This window comes from Meriones unguiculatus, chromosome 20 (assembly GCF_030254825.1).
Source record: "Meriones unguiculatus strain TT.TT164.6M chromosome 20, Bangor_MerUng_6.1, whole genome shotgun sequence".
NCBI lineage: Eukaryota > Metazoa > Chordata > Mammalia > Rodentia > Muridae > Meriones > Meriones unguiculatus.
Genome location: NC_083367.1, coordinates 21,428,762 through 21,446,922, shown reverse-complemented (window position 1 = coordinate 21,446,922; position 18,161 = coordinate 21,428,762). Strand labels below are relative to the sequence as shown.

The 18,161-nt window shown below is 46.2% G+C and overlaps 1 protein-coding gene across 6 annotated transcripts in view; it reads right to left on the bottom strand.

Annotated features, from left to right (window-relative positions):
- The window catches only part of Map7 (microtubule associated protein 7), a 134,855-nt gene that overhangs the window by 7,808 nt on the left and 108,886 nt on the right, over window positions 1–18,161 (bottom strand). For 4 of the 6 annotated variants that reach the window (XM_060373482.1, XM_060373481.1, XM_060373480.1 and 1 more), the window contains 5 exons: window positions 13,904–14,017; window positions 9,209–9,357; window positions 5,289–5,404; window positions 4,773–5,044; window positions 2,392–2,611 (listed from right to left, as the gene is read on the bottom strand). In XM_060373482.1, coding sequence (XP_060229465.1) covers window positions 2,392–2,611; window positions 4,773–5,044; window positions 5,289–5,404; window positions 9,209–9,357; window positions 13,904–14,017 — 871 coding nt within the window. The remainder of the gene's footprint in view (window positions 1–2,391; window positions 2,612–4,772; window positions 5,045–5,288; window positions 5,405–9,208; window positions 9,358–13,903; window positions 14,018–18,161) is intronic. The other 2 variants (XM_021647350.2, XM_021647348.2) reach the window with 1 other exon arrangement.

The following is an 18,161-nucleotide window of genomic DNA, read 5'->3' as shown; positions in this document are numbered from 1 at the left end:
AGAAGTTGGTACCAGGAGTATAGCATACGAGATAGGGTGAAGGGCAGGTCATTGTACTTGGCCCCTCCCTCCACCAGGAAAGAAACACACAGCTGAGTGGGCCTATCTGGAGTCTGGAGACAGCACATTCCCCACTTGGGTGTGTTACTCTGACCATGCGGCAGGCCCCTATAGATGTGTTAAAGAAGAGACCTCTGGGATTCTGCGGCAAGGCTTTAACCATCATCCGCACGCAACTTGCTCCCTTTGAAAGACAGCTCTTGGGCTGCTATTGGGCCTTAGTGGACACTGACTGTTTGACAATGCTTCACCAAGTCACCATGAGACCCGAACTGTCCATAATGAGCTGGGTGCTGTCTGACCTGCTAAGTCATAAAGCAGGACGTGCACAGCAGCAATCTACTATCAGATGGGAGTAGTGTACATGCTCAGACCCTAGGAGGTCCTGACAGCACTAGCAAGTTATGTGAAAAACATCCCCAAATGCCCACGGTTCCTACCGCTGTTCCCACGCCCTCTGCTGCCTTGTGGGGTGTGCCTAGGATCAGCTGACTGAGGAAGAGCAGGCGAGGGCCTGGTTTACTGAGCTCTGCATGTCACGCAGGCGCCACCCAGAAGCAGACAAGATGGCTGTCGTGTCACAGCCCCTTTCTGGGACAACCCTGAAAAGAGACCGGTGAAGGGGAATCTTCACAGTGGTGGTTTGAACAGGTTTGGCCTCCGTAGAATCGGGTTTGAATGCTTGCCCTCCAGGGAGTGGCTCTATGAGGAGGTGTGTCCTTGTTGGAGGAAATGTGTCACTGTGTAGGTGGGCCCTGAGGTCTCCTATGCTCAAGCTCTACCCAAGGGCTGAAGAGAGCCTTTGGACCAAGATGAAGAACTCTTGGCTCCTCCAGCACCACGGCGCAAGGCTTCCCACCATGATGATAATGGGCCAAACCTCTGAAACTACAAGCCAGCCCCAATTAAATGTTTCCTGTGTAAAAGCTGCCTTGGTCATGGTGTCTCTTCACAGCATTGGAAATCCTAACTAAGACAGTGGGCAAGACTGGGGAGTACCCATGACCGTACATTTTGTTGGGAAGGAGGGATGACCAGATGTGCAACTGTTCACCGATTCGTGGCCTGCGGCCGATGGACTGGCTGGACAGGGAGGGACCCGGGAAGGGCAGGATTGGAAAACTGGCGAGAATGGTATCTGGGAAAGAATTATGTGGATGGATTTCTGCAAGTGGGCAAAGGATGTGAGGATGCTTGAGTCCCGAGTCGGTGCTTATCAAAAGGTGACATCAGCTGAGGAGGAGTTCAGTAATCAAGCAGGTGGGACGGCCTGTTCGGGGACGGTCGGAGGGTCAGCCTTTCCCCCAGCCATTCCTGTCACTGCACAGTGGGCAGGGGAACAGAGGGGCCATGGCGGCATAAGTGGGGCTGGTGCTGGATAACATGGACCTCTGCTCACCAAAGCTGACTGGATGCAAGTACTTGAGTTAGATATGACTCCCCCCCCTTTCGAATCTTTTCTTGTCCATGAGGGTATGATGCTATTCAGAAGAAATTTGATTTTAAAAATAGTTCTGGGGATGTAGCTCAGCAGATGCTGGATAACATGGCCTTCTGCTCACCAAAGCTGACTGGATACAGTTGCTGTTGCGTGCCAGATGTGCCAACAGCAGATACCAACACTTAGCCCCAGATATGGCACCATTCCCTGGGGTGACCAGCCAGCAACCTTACCGAGTCAGACCACTTCCTCTGTGGAAAGGGCAATGCTTTGTCCTTCCTGGAGTCGATACTTATTCTGGTTATGGATTTGCCTTTCCTGAACAAAATGCTTCTGCCAAAACCGCCACACTGGCATGTGTCTGGCAGGCAATGTGGGAGCAGTTAAGGATCATACCCAGCTGAGAGGAGCCTCATCTGAAGGAACAAGCCTATCGGTGCTATGCGGCTTTACAGTGATACAGAGACAGCAAAGAAGCATTTAGTCTGAGGATGTGGTTCTGTGAAAGCAGACCTGACAACCGCAGCTTTGCTGCGCTCTGGACGGCACCTGTGTGTGCCTGCCTGAACTGTGGCACCCCTCTTCCAAGCATTCAGAGAGGAAGGGCTACTTAAAATGTACGCAAGTACTTGAGTTAGATATGACCCCCCCTTCGAATCTTTTCTCGTCCCTGTGGGTATGTTGCTATTCAGAAGAAATTTGATTTTAAAAATAGTTCTGGGAATGTAGCTCAGCAGATAGAGTGTTTGCCTGGCAAGGACAAAACCCTAGGTTCAATGCTCGGAACCAAATAAACCAAGCACGGCACACAACTCCAACCTCCACAGGAGGAGCAGAAGGTCAGTGCCATCTTGGCTATAGAGCAAGTCTGAGGGCGCTGGCAACTTTACCTTTCCAGCTCTTCCTTTTCCCTCCTTTCCCTTTCCTCCTTCTCCCGCTGCTCTCTGGCAAGCCTCCTCTTCTCAGCCAGCAGCCTCGTAGCCTCTTCTGGGTCAGTGGTGCCTGCAGAAGTCTTAGGAATAGCCACAGGGGATGATGGTGCTGGGACTGGGGCCGGGTCCGTAGCTGGAGCAGGGGCCCGGGTTGGAACGGGGGTTGGGGCTGGAACAGCTGTACAAATAGGTACAAGGAGAAAACCAAGTGGAACTAAAATCCAAGAAACAGAACAAAAACTGGCATTCCCTATGCCCTGGGCCTGGGGTTCATTTTCTCCCAGAAAAGGGAATGTGTATCACTCCATGTTCTCACGGTTTCACCAGTCCATCTATCTGTAGCCAAGCAACCGATAACAAAAGACGAGTGTGTAAGTGAGACATCCAGCAAAGCTCAACTCTGTCACCAGCTAAATCAGTTAACAATATCTACCAAATGTGTACCGAGAGCCTCGTGTTAGGTTCTGTGGGAAGCTCTGATCCCAGGAAAATGAAGATGGGGTTTTCCATTTGCCTTTTATTGCATGGATCTCTTCTGTGCTTTGGTGACTTTGGTGCCAGAGGATGAAAGCCTTTTAATGAGTATCCTTAGCACCCAAGCCACACCCAGGACTTGGGCTTGGCTGATGGCTCCCAATGAAGAGGCTCTGTTTATTTATTTCAATTAAGTTTTAAAATACAAAATACACCCCCCCCTTTTTTCCCTTAAATCACCTTTTTTATTTTTTTAAAATTTTTTATTAATTACTAGTTTATTCAGTTTGTATCCCAGATGTAGCCCGCTCCCTTGTCTCTTCCCAATCCCACCCTCCCTCATACACTCCTACGCCCCTCCACAAGCCCACCGATAGGGCCCCTTCCCTCTGACCTTAGCCTATCAGGTCTCATGAGGACTGAGAACTGCCTGCATTGTCTTCCTCTGTGGCCTGGAACCTCCCCCCCTTTTTTTACACAGGATTTTTGTGTAGTTCAAGCTATGCCAGTGGCATCCAATTCGTAATCTTCCTGCTTCAGGCACCTGACTACTGAGATCACAGGTGTGCACCACTACACGATGCTAAGAGTGCTCTCCAGCCTGGGATACATAGTGAGACTTTGTCTCAAAAAATGTACCCAGAGGCATCTTGAGACCCGAGATGCAGGAAGCAACAGCCTTCTTCAGGGGCAGGTACACTAGCTGCCCACACACCTGACCTCAAGAATGCTTGGGGCAAGAGTTAAACTATGTAGAGCGTTTAGATTTAGGACGATGATTGAAAATGGTACTTGGTCGGTCTCGTTATGACTGTACATGATGGCATAGCATCTGAGACACCATTCCCAAACCTTCCTTTTCAGTTCTACAGCCTACTCAATCACAGAGCCCTTTCTCACCTCCCTTCCTCCTCCCTCTGGAATTGAACCTACAGCCTCATGCATGCTAGGCAAGCACACTATCACTGAGCTACACACCCAGCCCTTTGTATACTGTTATTTAGTCTCACTAAGCTGCTCAGTTTAGATTTGAACTCACTTCATCTCAGACAGGCCGTGAACTTGAGACCCATGTGCTTCAGCCTCCATCACAGCTAGGATTACCAGAAGGAAGCACGGGCCCAGGCCTTTCATTAGCATTTTGCTATTTTGGGTCCTTGTCATCTCCTTCGGAATGAAGCCAACACTGGATCTTCTGCTCTTGACATTTTAACTAGTTCTTGGTTCCCTAGTTCCAGGTGACTCCAAATTTTTAAACAACACTGAGTTATTTCATTGAAGACAACCATTGGGCCTTCTGATCTCTGTTGAACACTACACTAAACCAGTGGCCCTCAAATCTAGTACGGAAGTGGTCTCATCTGTCAGCACATATTCTGATACAGTGGATCTGAGGTAAGGCCAGGGGCTTGTAGTCTGAAAAATTCTGGAGGTGATAGCTTTAAAATATTTTTAAAAATCCTTTGAAAATCTTTTTAAAAATACAGATTTGGCTGGGGACGTGGCCTGCACAGCCTGCTTGGCATGCACAGCGTCCAAGTCTAATGCCCAGGACCTCACATAACCAGTCCTGGTGGCAAGTATCCACAATCTTAGCAATGTGGGAGGTGGAAACAGAAGAATAAGAAGTTCAAGGTCATCCTTAGCCGAACAGTGAATTCACAGTACAGATTGCTGGCATAGGCAGAGGAGAGGAAGAGAAAGGAGAGAGCAAAAAGAGAGAAGGGGAAGGGGGAAGAGAGAGGAATAAGAATATGAAATTCAAATATCCAGTAGGGAAAGAAAGGTTGAATAAAACAGTACATGAACAGGGAAAACAGAGGGGAACACCATCACACATCCGGAACCAGCTGGTCCATTCTTACCAGGGTCAGTTGGCTCTACGGGTGTCCCCTCTTCCACTGTGGCCTCTTCTACCTTCACTAGGGGTGCTCTACCCTTCACTGAGGGCTCATTGGCAACTTTCTTCTCAGGGTCTTTTTTCTCAGGCTCCACTTTGACTTCTTTCTTGATAGGGCGGATGTTGCCAGGGGATGACGGATGGGCCTGAGTGGAAGCAGCTTTGGCTGAGCCAGGAGGCAAGTTGGATGCTGGTCGTGGTGTGCCGGGCAAATGAGGCATGGACTTGGATGGGAGCCTAGGCATCAAATGACAAGGACAATGGGTGTGTCAGGTAGACTCTCCAGAACCCAGAACACCCATCAGAGGAAAACCACGCAGCGTTTGGATGTGGAAAAGGAGGCCCTAATGAGACCCAGTGCAAAGCTTCTTTTTCCTTTTGCTTAAAGGAAGCGTGTTAGTCCTTAAGTCAAAGGCAAGCAATGAGAAAGAGCTAATTCTCCAACTCAGACACTCCCATCAGCCTTCTCTGTCACACTCACCAAAGGCGGGCTGAAGCTGATGATCTTGCTTTGGGATTTGATGGAGACAGAGTCCTTCGGCCGCCAGAGGAAACATGGAAAGGAATGCCTTCTCTTTCTCGCTCTCTTTTATGGCTCTGGGTTCAGAGAAACTCAATAATTAAGAATTTCTGAGTGACATAATCATATCAATGACATCCAACAACAGACTACAAACCATCTAGTGTTTTTAAAGAATTTATTTAAGACAATTTCTAAACTATGTCCTATCTCTCCACTCCACTGCAGGGAAAGGCCCCTGTTAGCTAACAACTCAACATTACAAAATTGAATTAACACAGATGACATGTATAAAGTAGATCTGATGGATGGTTTGGCTTGTTTGTCAAAAAGGAAGGATTTGAAGGGAAAAAAGGAAAGGGGGAGATGATGTAATTACATTACAATCTCAAAAAAAAAAAGAGAAAAGAAATAAACAACAAAAAAGGCATAGTTAGGCTTTTAAAAAGCACCTATACTTTCTGTTTAAAATTACCTAGAGTGAATTAGCCTTGTCTCTCACATATGCTAAAATTCATTTCCTTTTGTTTTAAATTTTGTGATTTTTCTTTTTTCCATAATGATTGAACTTCAGTCTTCATACCACTGAGCCACACTACCAGCTCCATTTAAAAGAAATCTTTAAGCACATGTTGTTTCAGATACATGCTCAACTTTTTATGTGGATATTGTAGGCAAGTCCTTACCTAAGGCCCCGTTTTCCCAAGGAATGGGGGGAGAGGGAGGGAGTTTAAGTTTCTCTTTCCTAGAAAGAGATCTAACATATAGCTGAGATGTCAGTCCTCCCTTGATGGCTGCCTAGGAACTCAGCCGGAGATCTGGCCAAAGGTTCCAAGAAAAGACTAACGATGTGTTCTGAGGTTCTAAAGGCAACATGAACAAGGGGAGAGGCAAAGGGTGTGAGGAAAGGGGCTGGGAAGCTGAAGAGAACAAGAGGGAGCCTAGACAAGTGTTTGAAAAATCTAGAGAAAGAGAGACAGAGACAGACACAAGGGAGGGAACAAAGGCTAGAAAGAAACACCTGACGGATCTGAGGCTGTGACCAGTTATGGGTGGCAACAGGGAAGCTGGCTGGTTACATCTGTGAGCAATCAGCAGGGATAGGGCAGAGCCCACCTTGCCAGGAGCTGCCAGCACAGCCTGGCTCAGTCACAGTGCCCCCTCCTGCTCTCTGTGTTCCTTCTATCACTTCTCCAGTCTTCCTGAGCAGCACCCTAGCTCAGGAGGAGCTGTGATTGGAGGAAACGCTGCGTGTCTTTGTGGTCTTCCTACCACGGAGGAACTGAGGGCAGAGAGGACCGTCCCACGGGATGGGGGCCAGCTCTACATCATTCCAATTGCATGGCCACCTTCTGCCCCATCGTGAATTCTCAAAGGCAGGTGGGGCTGTAAGGAGCAGCTGCAGTCTCTGGATGGGTCCCTCCTGAGTGAAACCCAGATGCTTCTGGGAGACTGGAGCTAGGATGGGGGTGGGGGTGGGGGGCCTTGCCTTGGTAATTAGCATAGGGAGATGCTAATGTACCAAGGCAAGGCCTTTCTTCTTCCTTTAAGAAAGTTTTTAAACATACATTTATTTGCTTATATGTTTATTTTTGAGTGTGCATCTGTGTTGAGTCAGAGGACACCTTGTGAGGGTCAGAGTTGGCTCTTTCCATCTACTGTGAGGGCTCTGGAACTCATATCTATCATGATTGCCAGTAAGCATACTGCTCACCCATTTCTTGGATGTGTGTGTGTTGAGGGTCTCTCTATTATTTAGCTCTGGCTGTCCTAGTCTCAACTATATAGACCAAGGTGGCCTTGGACTCACAGAGATCCACCTTCCTTTGCCTCCCATGTGTTGGGATTAAAGGTGTGCAACCATCACATGTGGCTTAAATAAAATCAAGGACAGCAGAGTGGGAAAGTCAGAAAGGGCATTTCTGGGATTCTGAGGAAACTGGGTCTAACTTTGATCGTCTGAGTTTCCTGAGTCAGGGCCTTGGAAGGAACCACACCTTAACCCTATGCCCCTGACTGTGTTTTCATCGAGGTGACAGCAGGCTGGTGATGTCTTTCTCTCTTCTTAACCACTAGGGGCCATGAGAGCCCACACTGGGAGTTTACCCTTCTCTTTTCAACCTTTCCGTTGCTCTTACATCCAGCTACCCGTCCGTCCAGGCACCATATACACAAAAGCACTCCTGGTTTTCATCCTGGTGTGAGTTAATGGCTAGCAAGCTGATTATCTTTCCTCTGAACCCTTAATGCTGAGAACGCACACAAGCTGCTAAAATCAACTGGCTGATGACCACCATGTAGGGACTTTACAATATCTCAAAAAGAATAAACTGGACCTCTCATATTTCCTGATTTTCAAATTTACTTTAAGGCTAGGCGTGGTGGCACATGCCTGTAATACCAGCACTTGGGAGGCAGAGGCAGGCAGATCTCTGTGAGCTCGGGGCCAGCCTGGTCTACAAAGTGAGTTCAGTACAGCCAAGGCTACATAGAGAAACCCTGTATGTGTATTATGTGTGTGTGTTTACACATTTTAAGGCAGTAACAGTTAAAACAGTATGGTACTCATGTATAGACTCAGGCATGCAGACCAACAGAACAGAATAGTCTAGAAACTAGAACCTGGGACTACTCCATGAGGGGAAAAACAGTTTTCAGCAAAGAGCACTGAGGAAGTACGTTCACATGAGAAACAATGGAACTGGACCTTTCCTTTATCCAACGCACAAACATGAACCAAGAATGGATTAACAATGTAATTGTGACTCTTAACCCTGTAAAAAAGGGGCTAGCACCTAAAAAAGTTTCCCATCATGGTACCTGCAGCCCTGGCTGTCCTGGAATTCACTCTGTAGAACAGGCTGGCTTTGAATTCAGAGATCCACCTGCCTCTGTCTCCCAAGTGCTAGGATTAAGGCGTCCACCACCACCACCTGGTCCACCACCACCACCTGGCATCTTGTAGGCAAAATCATCCAATCTGCCTCTAAGCAAAATCTTTCAAAGGATCCAGCAGCTGAAAACATCGAAATTGCTCTGTCCAGCAAGTTGTATGTGTGTGTGTGTGTGTGTGTGTGTGTGTGTGTGTGTGTGTGTAAGGTTCCAGACTCTGCAGCAAGGTCACATTATCACCCTGCCAGGTAAGCAATGACATGTGAAGGCCTGGGGAGTAGCCATGACTGAAGTCCAGGGTCCAAAGCCAAAAACAATGTCTGCATCTTCCAACCACAGCAAATAAGCTCACAGTTTAAACAAAGATGAAGAAGGATTTCCAGAGTCATGCAAATGACCCCACTGCATTTACAGCAGGAACAGTGTCAGTGTGCCCAGTTAGTTTAGCGGTAACAAGTACGCATGCTACCCTTTACTTTAAAGGGCTGAAGTCCACAGCTCGGTGGCCTTATAAGAGGTGCCTACTGAACAAAGAATGTTTCCAAACACTTGTCTTCACCACATTTTAAGATATGGGCTTTGACAGGAATACACAGACATCCATATCTGATTCCGAGTGAGCTACCTTCAGAGTTGAGCCAGCTTCTGGAAATGGTTGGAATAAAAGGCCAGGGAGGCAGGCCAACTTGGTGTCTGACTTTGAAAAAGTATTCTAACTACTTATTTGTATAAAAGTCCCAGCAGAATAGACCTGCCACTTATTTGTGCTTAAGGCAAGAACAGTTCCATCCTCAAGCTCAAATGCTTGGGGAGAACAAACTCCTTAAGAGGAGACGCAGTGAGGGGCAGGAGTGCATAGGCAGCTGGGTTTACGATGGGTGAGATGGGGTGTCTCACAGCCACCTGACCTTGTGCCCAGAGTACACTGGGCAGAGTCTGCACAGAAGCAGACGGACTCCCAGATACCGGCTTCTCCAGTCGCTACTCACCGCTGCTCCGTGAATGGTCCTCCTCCGTGCAGGGCCCTCAGGCGGTGTTACAAAGAGTTTTGGTCGCTCCACTGCGTTTCTAGAGTGTGCAGCTTTGAAGGGCATGATGATGGGGCTGCAAGATGCTGAACGAGGACAAATGGGGATAACTAGAGTGCAGGTGATTGGTTTTACACACAAGAGTGCCAGAGGAGCAGGCGAAGAAAGCCAGAGGCAGGTGCAGAAGGAGCAGAGACAGAGAGAAAAGTGGGGAGAAGATGTTATTACCCAAGGTGCCCGGCCCCGTGCTCCTCAACTCTCCGTAGACCTGTGAGTCTGTGAGGTGGCCAACTGACAGACCTGGAATATATGCTACTTGTCTGTTTCAGCTGTGACTAAAGACGTAGAGACACTCCAGACATTGTGGACGGTACCAGCCTCGTATGACTGCAGGCCGATGGTTCTGCTAACCCTGTCTCAGTGATGTCATTTTTATATGAAGTCTGGCTTGTGAGCAGATTTTTCCTAATTACCTGTAACATGGAAGTAAATGTGGAATGAGGAAGCGTGCAAGCACTTGAGTAAGGTCTATGACTGTCTCAAGAGCCAAGTTCAGGAACCAGCAACTGAGATTTATAGTATCGACTGACCAAGTCTTACTGGGCGTTAAGATTTGCTACAGGGAGAGCTAATAATAGGTAGAAAAGAACCCAGCTTTATTTCTTTGAAGGCAAGCCGATGCATACTTCTGTCCCCGTGCCCCCACCACACAAAGCCATGGCATAGAAAACGTGGGGAGACAGGATGCAATTATTGAAAATGGTGAGAAGAACATTAGTGTGCCAGGATTACCATGACTGCAGCTGAGTCATGGGCAGCAGCTACTGTCTTAAGAAGAACAGAACTTTTTGTTATTTTGTTTTTTGAAAAGGCAGTTTTTGACCACCCACCTTTAAAGAATCATTGACATTTATCAAGTCACTATGTAACAATGCGTTTAAGGAAGTTTATTTAACATTGCACAGGTGCCAGTATTTCAGATCCCATTAAAAAGTCTTGTTTTCCATAAAAAAAAAAAAATAAAGCAAAGATGGTTACTGGGATAATGCCATATACTTGAGCCACGCTTTAAAATTACTTTATGCAAATCTAGTTTCTGTAGTAGTCCTTTTAGAGACAGGGGCTCTCTGTGTATTTGTGTAACCCAGGCCAGTCTTGAACTCATTCTGTAGACCAGGCTGATCAGGAAGCTGTGGCCATTTCTCTGCCTCAGCATCTGGAGGACTGCTGGGATTACAAGTGTGCACTATCACACCCAACCATGAGGCAAACCTTTAAAGAAACTGTCATGTAGGTAAATTTAACAGTATTAATGAAAACTCAAGATTACTAAGTTTAGGGCAACCTTAATTTTTAAAATCATAAATTAATGCTTTTGTTATTTACAGACAGAAAGCTGCATCAGACTGCATCTTTCTGTGGTTTCTGTGCTGGGGACGAAGGCTACAAGCTTCAGAGCTGCAGTCCATCTCTAGTGCACACAGGTAAATCACACATCTCCAGGGGTCCTCTGGCTAACCCTGGATGGTAAAGGCAGGGAACGGACTGGAAGCCAAATTCTTTTTCTATATCCAGACAAAATACCCTTTCTTTACAGTAAATGGAAATATGTCTGTTTCCTTAGTTCTTTTTATAAGAAAATGAACATGGGACAAAGCTTTTCTTCTGACCTTGAATGGTAGGTGGTAGTTTTGCACTTTGAGGGAAGAGGGCCTCTTGTCTTTGCCTGTGGTGACCACAAGAGAAAAATAACTTTTCTCTTATGTATCATAGGCTCTTTCATTTCCCAGATAAGGAAAGGGCTCATTAATGCAAAACTCCTCCAAGTCAATCAAATGCAGTGTAGAAACCAAGTCCTGAACGGGGCGTTTCTACAGATTAATAACTGGGAGAAGAGGTGCTCAGGGCCTAGGAACAGCCAGAACTGTTAACCTTGCTGGAAGATCAAGAAACCCTGGAGCATAGGCTGGCTCTAGGTCAAGGCTGATACTGAAAAATGAAGGAAACAAACATGATTTCACTTTCCTTTCCTGTAAAGTGAACAATTTCATGAATATTTGCTGAGGCCATCCTGGATGCAATCTAATTTCATCATGTCTTTTGGTTTATTCTTCATTGTAATATTGAAATAGCATTAAATACAGGTAGAAAATATTCTCTTCTCACTGTGTGGCCCTGGCAATGCTGGAATTTGCTATGTAGACCAGGCTGGCTTCGAACTTAAGGAGATTCACCTGCCTCTGCCTCCTGAGTACTGGGATTAAAGGTGTGTGCCACCACGCCTGGTTTAAGAATATCCTTAACTCTGTGGTGTTCTTTTTAAAGATCCTCAACTGCAACTGTTCAAAAAACAGTTTCTGGCTAAAACAAACACAAAAAATCCTAAGGGTTTTAAATTCTGACTACCACTAATAACCTGAAACCTTCGAACTGAACAATCTCATTCTTCTGAAGCAGCAGTAAGCGTGATGCACATTTCCCCTCCACCCCAAAGTCCGATCCATGTCCTGTGCAGTTTGCCTAAAGGGAACGAACAAGGATTTTCAGAAGTATTCCACTACTCCTGACAGTCCAGAGCACATGAACCTAATGCATCGAGATCTTCAGTGGGAACCGAGAGCTCAGCAAAGACAATGCGGCTCCCCTAGAGCTCGCATCGCACGATGCTGACACCTCATCAGAGGCCACCATGCTCATCTAAAATGCTCTGACGTGCTTACTCCTGACCTTTAGCAATCACGTGACTACTCTGCAGGCTCTGTGAGGCCACGGACATGGAAGAAAATCAACCCAAAGTAGTGAAGAATGGGGCTTCCAACACGCAGGAGCCTGACTGCTTGCTCAGGGTCAGGGTGTGTGTGGGAGGCTCCTGCAGTCTCTGATTACCTTATGGGGCAAGAGTGGCTGTCTTAACAGCTATTGCAATCATGGCAGTGGATATAGGTGCCTCTTCTGTCAAAGGTAATTGGGAATAAGATGAAGGAAGAAAGAAAACTCAAACAGGAAGAAAATAATCAGGAAGGTGCATGGAAAAATAAAGATGGCAGCACATGTCTCAGAAAAGACTACTAGAAGATACAGTTACATTCATAACTCCAAGTGGAAGTCTTGATAAAATTAAGACTTTTAAATCACTAAATATAAGCTGTATACATGCAATAGATAATAATAACAGAGAATGTACCAGTAGATACCCAAATCCAAGTCTATGGGCTGTTTTTCACTAAAATCAATTACAGAAATGTAGCAATTAAATGAAAATAGAATATAAAAGTCATAGAATAAAGAGCCAATCTACAGATAAAAAGCACCCCAAACTAAGCACAGCAGGAAGGTAGGGACAGGTGGGGGTGGAAATGAGCGGAAATGAAGAAACGGTGTGCTGACAGAACCAGCAGAGAAAGACAACACACAGCACAGGATTCACACACCACAGGGTGTGAAGGCCACACACCACAGGGTGCCCCCAACCAGGACAGACAAGCAGCCGGGAAGACAACACACCGAGGACTGCTTTCATCACTGGAAGGAAGTGTGACGTTCATGGCACATAACGGTGACTACCCTGAGGTGCTGCACTTTTTCCTTCAGAAAAATCCCACAAACAAAGCATGAGTGCTGAGAGGGACAGGCAGCCACCCTTAAGATCCTCCAAGTGGCCTGCTGTGGGCCCTTACCGCCACCGAGCTTATCTCCAGAAACGGTGTTGAGAAGGCCCAGACCTGTGGCCTTGACTGACTCACACGGGCAGTAAGAAGTAGTGTACACTTGCTAGCTCACAATACCATAGATGAAAGTCACCATAAAACGACCACGGGGCTTATCTGTGCAGCAGACTGATGAGCAGGGAGAGACAAAGCATTTTTAAAGGGAACTTCTCAAAGCCGGCATGCAGTTTCCTAAGTGCAAAAAACGAGGGATGTGAGGCTGCTTCCACGGACGCACCAACTGTGCCCAGAGAAAGTTGGGAAATCTAAACCCTGACACCAGGACAGAGACATTACTTGGACCCTGTATGAATGGGTCTCACCAACTGGGTACGTTCCAATCACTTTTCACTCACTTCATTGGTTCATTCCGGCATATTTTGCATGGTAAACTGTTTCAGTGTGACAGCCAGGATTAGATATGTTCTATATGTTTTCAGTGAACGTAACCAACACATAGATTTCAATTCACCTTCTCAGCTCTCCAGAGCTTCAAAGGCTCCAACTCCCAGGTCACATACAGAAACCTGGCACAGGACGGGGAAGCTGCTGCATTAAGAAATGACATGCTAAGTTCAGAGTGTGTTGATCTATTTCCAAGCCTGCATAGTGATATTAAATTGTATCTACTACCCTTGGTCATCTGTTGAGCTACAGGGGCAGAAAGAAAAGTAGGTAAGTGATACTTTTTTCCTGGTGATCTTACAGACAGACAGAGGCCATCTGATCACACCGAGGGGCGTCATCTGCCTGCCTGGCATCTGGTATCTGGATAAGATGCTACGGTGGATGTAGAGAGGGAACAATGCCGAGAGCATAAAGCCAACACCAACAGAGCAAAGCGCACACCAGGATGAATGCGGGTGGGGTTAGATGAACGTGGGAAGAGCAGACAGGCTTCAAAAAGAGGACTTTACCTCACCAGAACGTTCTGCCTGGAAGACTTTACCTGTGTCTCCAGACAAGGCGGCCGTGCTTTTACTTCTGGCCAGGAACGAATGTGTGGGCGTCAGGAGTCTGCTAACAACGCTGCTCTCCCAGGGGCTGAGCTGCAGGCGGCGAGCTAAATGTCACCACATAAGCAAGATGTTAGGACCATTCCTTCCTGGGCCACAAGTGTGCAGAACATCATACCTAACACCTCCACAGACTGGACAGACCTGGAACAGCCCCAGCTCTCCATCGAGGACATGTGGCCATGAGTCAGGGCACAGGATCCCCACTCAAGGGGAGCAGCTATTCCACGAAAATGCCTTTCCTTGAGCTTCTCCACTTACAGCAAACGCTGAAGGGGCAGCTGGAATGAATTTTGCCCATCACCAGTGTTAAGCAAACACCAGGTCTTGATATAGAAAACACCATTTTAACAATAGATCTGACATTTCAGTAACTCAAGGGTGTACCTATGTAATGGGCAGAAGATTGATGGCACCCATCTCTGACACAGGGCTTCCTGTACATCTTAAATAATCAGCCTCTTTAGGTCTGGCAAACGAACACTAGATTTACATAAAGGACTTCCAGGGCTCTGTTAAACACTGATGGATCTCCACAAATGGTTTATGGTGATTGGAGGAGGTGAGCTTTAATAACGTCAAAGAAGACTCATGCAAAGGTCTCTATGGGGTTCTTTTGACCTTTATACTCAGCAAGCCAGGCTCTTTCAGGTCCCTGTTTGGCACAATATAAAACTTTCAGCCGAGGGTCAAGGCTAAAGCTGAAGGAAGAAAAAAAAATTAAGCAGAAACGCCAAAGTCCAATACAACTTGAAACCTGAAGACAATCAGTGACGTCTGAAGAACTTCGAATACAAACTTAAAACCACACAATGCTGTATGTGTCCCAAACTACTGGGATTTGGCAAGGCTGTGGTTAGGATGTGCATGCCAATTAGGAATTTGTTTAGACTGTTAGCGTCTAGTGATGGCTCAGCAGACATAGAAGGTATGTTTGAGAGATACGAGTAAGGAAGCTTGCAAGTTCCCACAGATGCCACTGCAATGAAAAGATCACATACCATTCTTAGAATGCACTCCCATGTCATTCATGAAGGTCTTTTAAAACTATCTAGCCATGACCAAGCCACCTCTGCTCTGCCATCCTCAGGTGTAATTCTCATGCTAGTCCTCTACATGTCATTTCTTAGAGGAACGACACTTCAGACTCTAGGAACTCTGGCTTATAAAAACCACATACTGCTAAACACTGTTACGGTGAAAATAACTGCCTCTCGGCAGGGAGAACCAGTCCCCAGACTTCCTTTAATGACATGACTTGACTTTAAAAGTGTCTATTCTGATCAAAGCTTTAGTTAACGTAAGAATTAATAAATTTTCCATTAGATTTTTCTGTTTATTAGGGACATCTCTAGAGTCAAACTATTATTATTTAGCGTTTTTGTGTGTGTGACAAAGTTGTACACTAAAGGTGGCCACAAACTCACAATTGGCCTCTGTCACCCACGTGCTGGGATCATAGACTACAGGCTTGGACCACTGTATTTGGCTTCCACTGTTGAGTATTTTCCAGTATTACGACTTTGTAAAAACACTAAGGCAGCAGTGAAAGCTCGTAGAGCACCATGAGTAGGTGTGACATATGGAGCAGGATGGCTGTCTAAAGGAAAAGAAACAATGTAGCATAGCCTATATTGGAACATATAGAATAAAACCAGTGGGGATCAGGGATAAGGATAAATTAAAACTCTTCAACAGGACTGGATGTTCAAACCGACAAGAAAGGGAAAATAAAAATAGGCTTCCTTCTCTGAGATAGTCTATTCACAGTGATGTGACTGGGCTCAGAACCTCAGAGATAAACCTCTTGCTGTTGTTTTGTTCTGCTTGTTCTTCCAGCCAGGGTTTCTCTGTGGAACAGGGCCCTGGCTGTCCTGACTTTTGTAAACCACCTGCCTGCTTCTGCCTCCCAAGCACTGGGGATAGAGGCATGCAGAGCCACACCCGGCCTTGAAAACATTGTTCAACTACTTCTGCGAGTCTTCAGGGCATCAACCATAAAGCTGCTGCATATGAAGATCATTATAAACTCCGAGGTAATTTGTATTACGGCAAATCCCAACGTTGGGAATGAAGGATATTTCCACTTCAACCACATTCTGACTGGTGTACAGCGGAGGGAGAGTGACAAATTGATCACCAGTAGATTTTAGCCCAAGTCTGTAGACAACAGCCTTTCCTTCCTACTTAAGGTCGGGGAGGTTCCTGGTGTGGAGCTTTTGAGAGGCGGAGGGAGGAGACAGCACACGGGCGCTTGCTGGTGTGGGTCCTATTTCTGCACTGACATGCGATGCTGACCACCGCCGGCACAGACTGCTCAGATGAGAGGAGGCAGACTCAAAGGGCCCATTTCAGCCCACCGCTAGCCATCATGGTTTCAGAGCTAAGTGCTCTGGGCTAAGTCAATGCTGCGCACATGAGGTTACCACGCATCACCTATGAGCGCAAAGTCACTGCCGGGTTGGGTCGTGGGCGCCAAGCGGAACTTAGGGAGATGTCGCCAGATCCTGACTGCTGGCGTTAGAAGGATACCTAAGTGCTACCTGAAACCTTCCACAGCCACTGCCATCAATTAAATTACAGCAAGCATGGAAAGGCGTGGTTTAGGTTAAAAAGAGCGATTCTGGGCAGAACTCGGCTGAGATCCATCACTGTATCCTACCACACTGAGTCACGGTGAGCATGTTTCGACTCATTTCTATTCACTTACTTATGTTAGAGATAAGGCCCACCATGCAGGTCAGGAAGCCCCCTAGGTGACGGTATTGGGCATTTGCCACCACACCTGACTTGTCTAAACTAATTTTAAGAGTAAACTAAGAGCAGACAATTTCATGCTCCTTCTTTTAAAGCCCCCTGTTGTTCCTTTTTGAGAAAAATCTGGTTAAGGAGGTGGTGTTAAAGATGAGGATATGCACCTTTAATGTAAATTTCAAATGGCAACAATTGTATCCGTTGTGGCACCTACAGGAACAATCAATGAGAAACCACTAGCTTCCTTTAAATCGGGTTATATTCTCAGCCCACTTGACACTAGATTCAGCTGTAAAAATACACACACACACACACACACACACACATATATGTGGGTGTAAGTACATGCTTATATAGGTCGATGTCAAGTATCTTCATCAACTCTTGTCCATCTTATTTTTAAAAATGATTTATTTTTATTATTTTTTACTTGTGTGTATGTATGTGAGTGAATGTTGTGTGTGTGTCCATTGAGGCCAGAAGAGGGTGTCAGAACCCCTGGAGCTGGAGCTACTTGACACGGGTGCTGGGAACTGAACTCATCTGCTCTGAAGAGCAATAAGTGCTCTGAACTGCTGAGCATCTTTCTGCCCTCTCCCCCATTTTTTGAGACGTGGTCTCTTGTCTGAATTTGAAACTCGTTGATTAAGTCACAGGTTCAGCAAGCTCTAAAGATGCTCTTGTCTCTTGACTCTCCAGTGCTGGGATTACAGGTAAATGTTGCTGGGCATTTTGTTTGTAATTTTGTTTGTTCCTTTGCTTATAAGACCATGTAGCTCTGGCTGTCCTAGAACTCACTCTGAAGACCGGGCTGGACTTGAACTCACAGTGATCCAACTGCCTCTGCACCCCAAGTGCTGAAATTAAAGACATGCACCACCATGCCTGTCTATGCTGGATCTTTTTAAGTAGGTCTGAAGGACTTAACCCAGGTTCTCTATGCTTGCATGGCACTTAACTCACAGAGCCTTCTCCTAATTTTTGACTCACAAATGCTTTCAAGGAGGTAGGCCACAGAAGTAGTTGTGGCAGCTTCCGCTGCATTTGCAGTGTGTGGGGAAGGAATTTACTAAGTAACCTGACAATATTTCAGTACGTTTAATAACCAGTAGAGCTGTTCGGATGCATTCCAGCCCTGATGATTTTTAGAGCTCCAATTAGTATCAGCTTTAAGGCTGCTGCCACAGGCTAGAAAAAGCTAAACAATTTAACAACACTGCATAGGCTTTCTGACATCTGTCCGTAAAAGCGTCTAGTTTATTTTGATAAGAACGCTTTCTAGTGAGACAATAAGGCATAACTAATGTTCAAAAATAACTGGTAGAAAAGTACTCTTACTGAACACTTTGCTGAACCAAAACAAGCAAACAAAGCCAGCACTAGAGCTCCTTCCAGGCTGATATGGTGTTAGAGCAGGAACTTGCTTGCAGCTCCTTC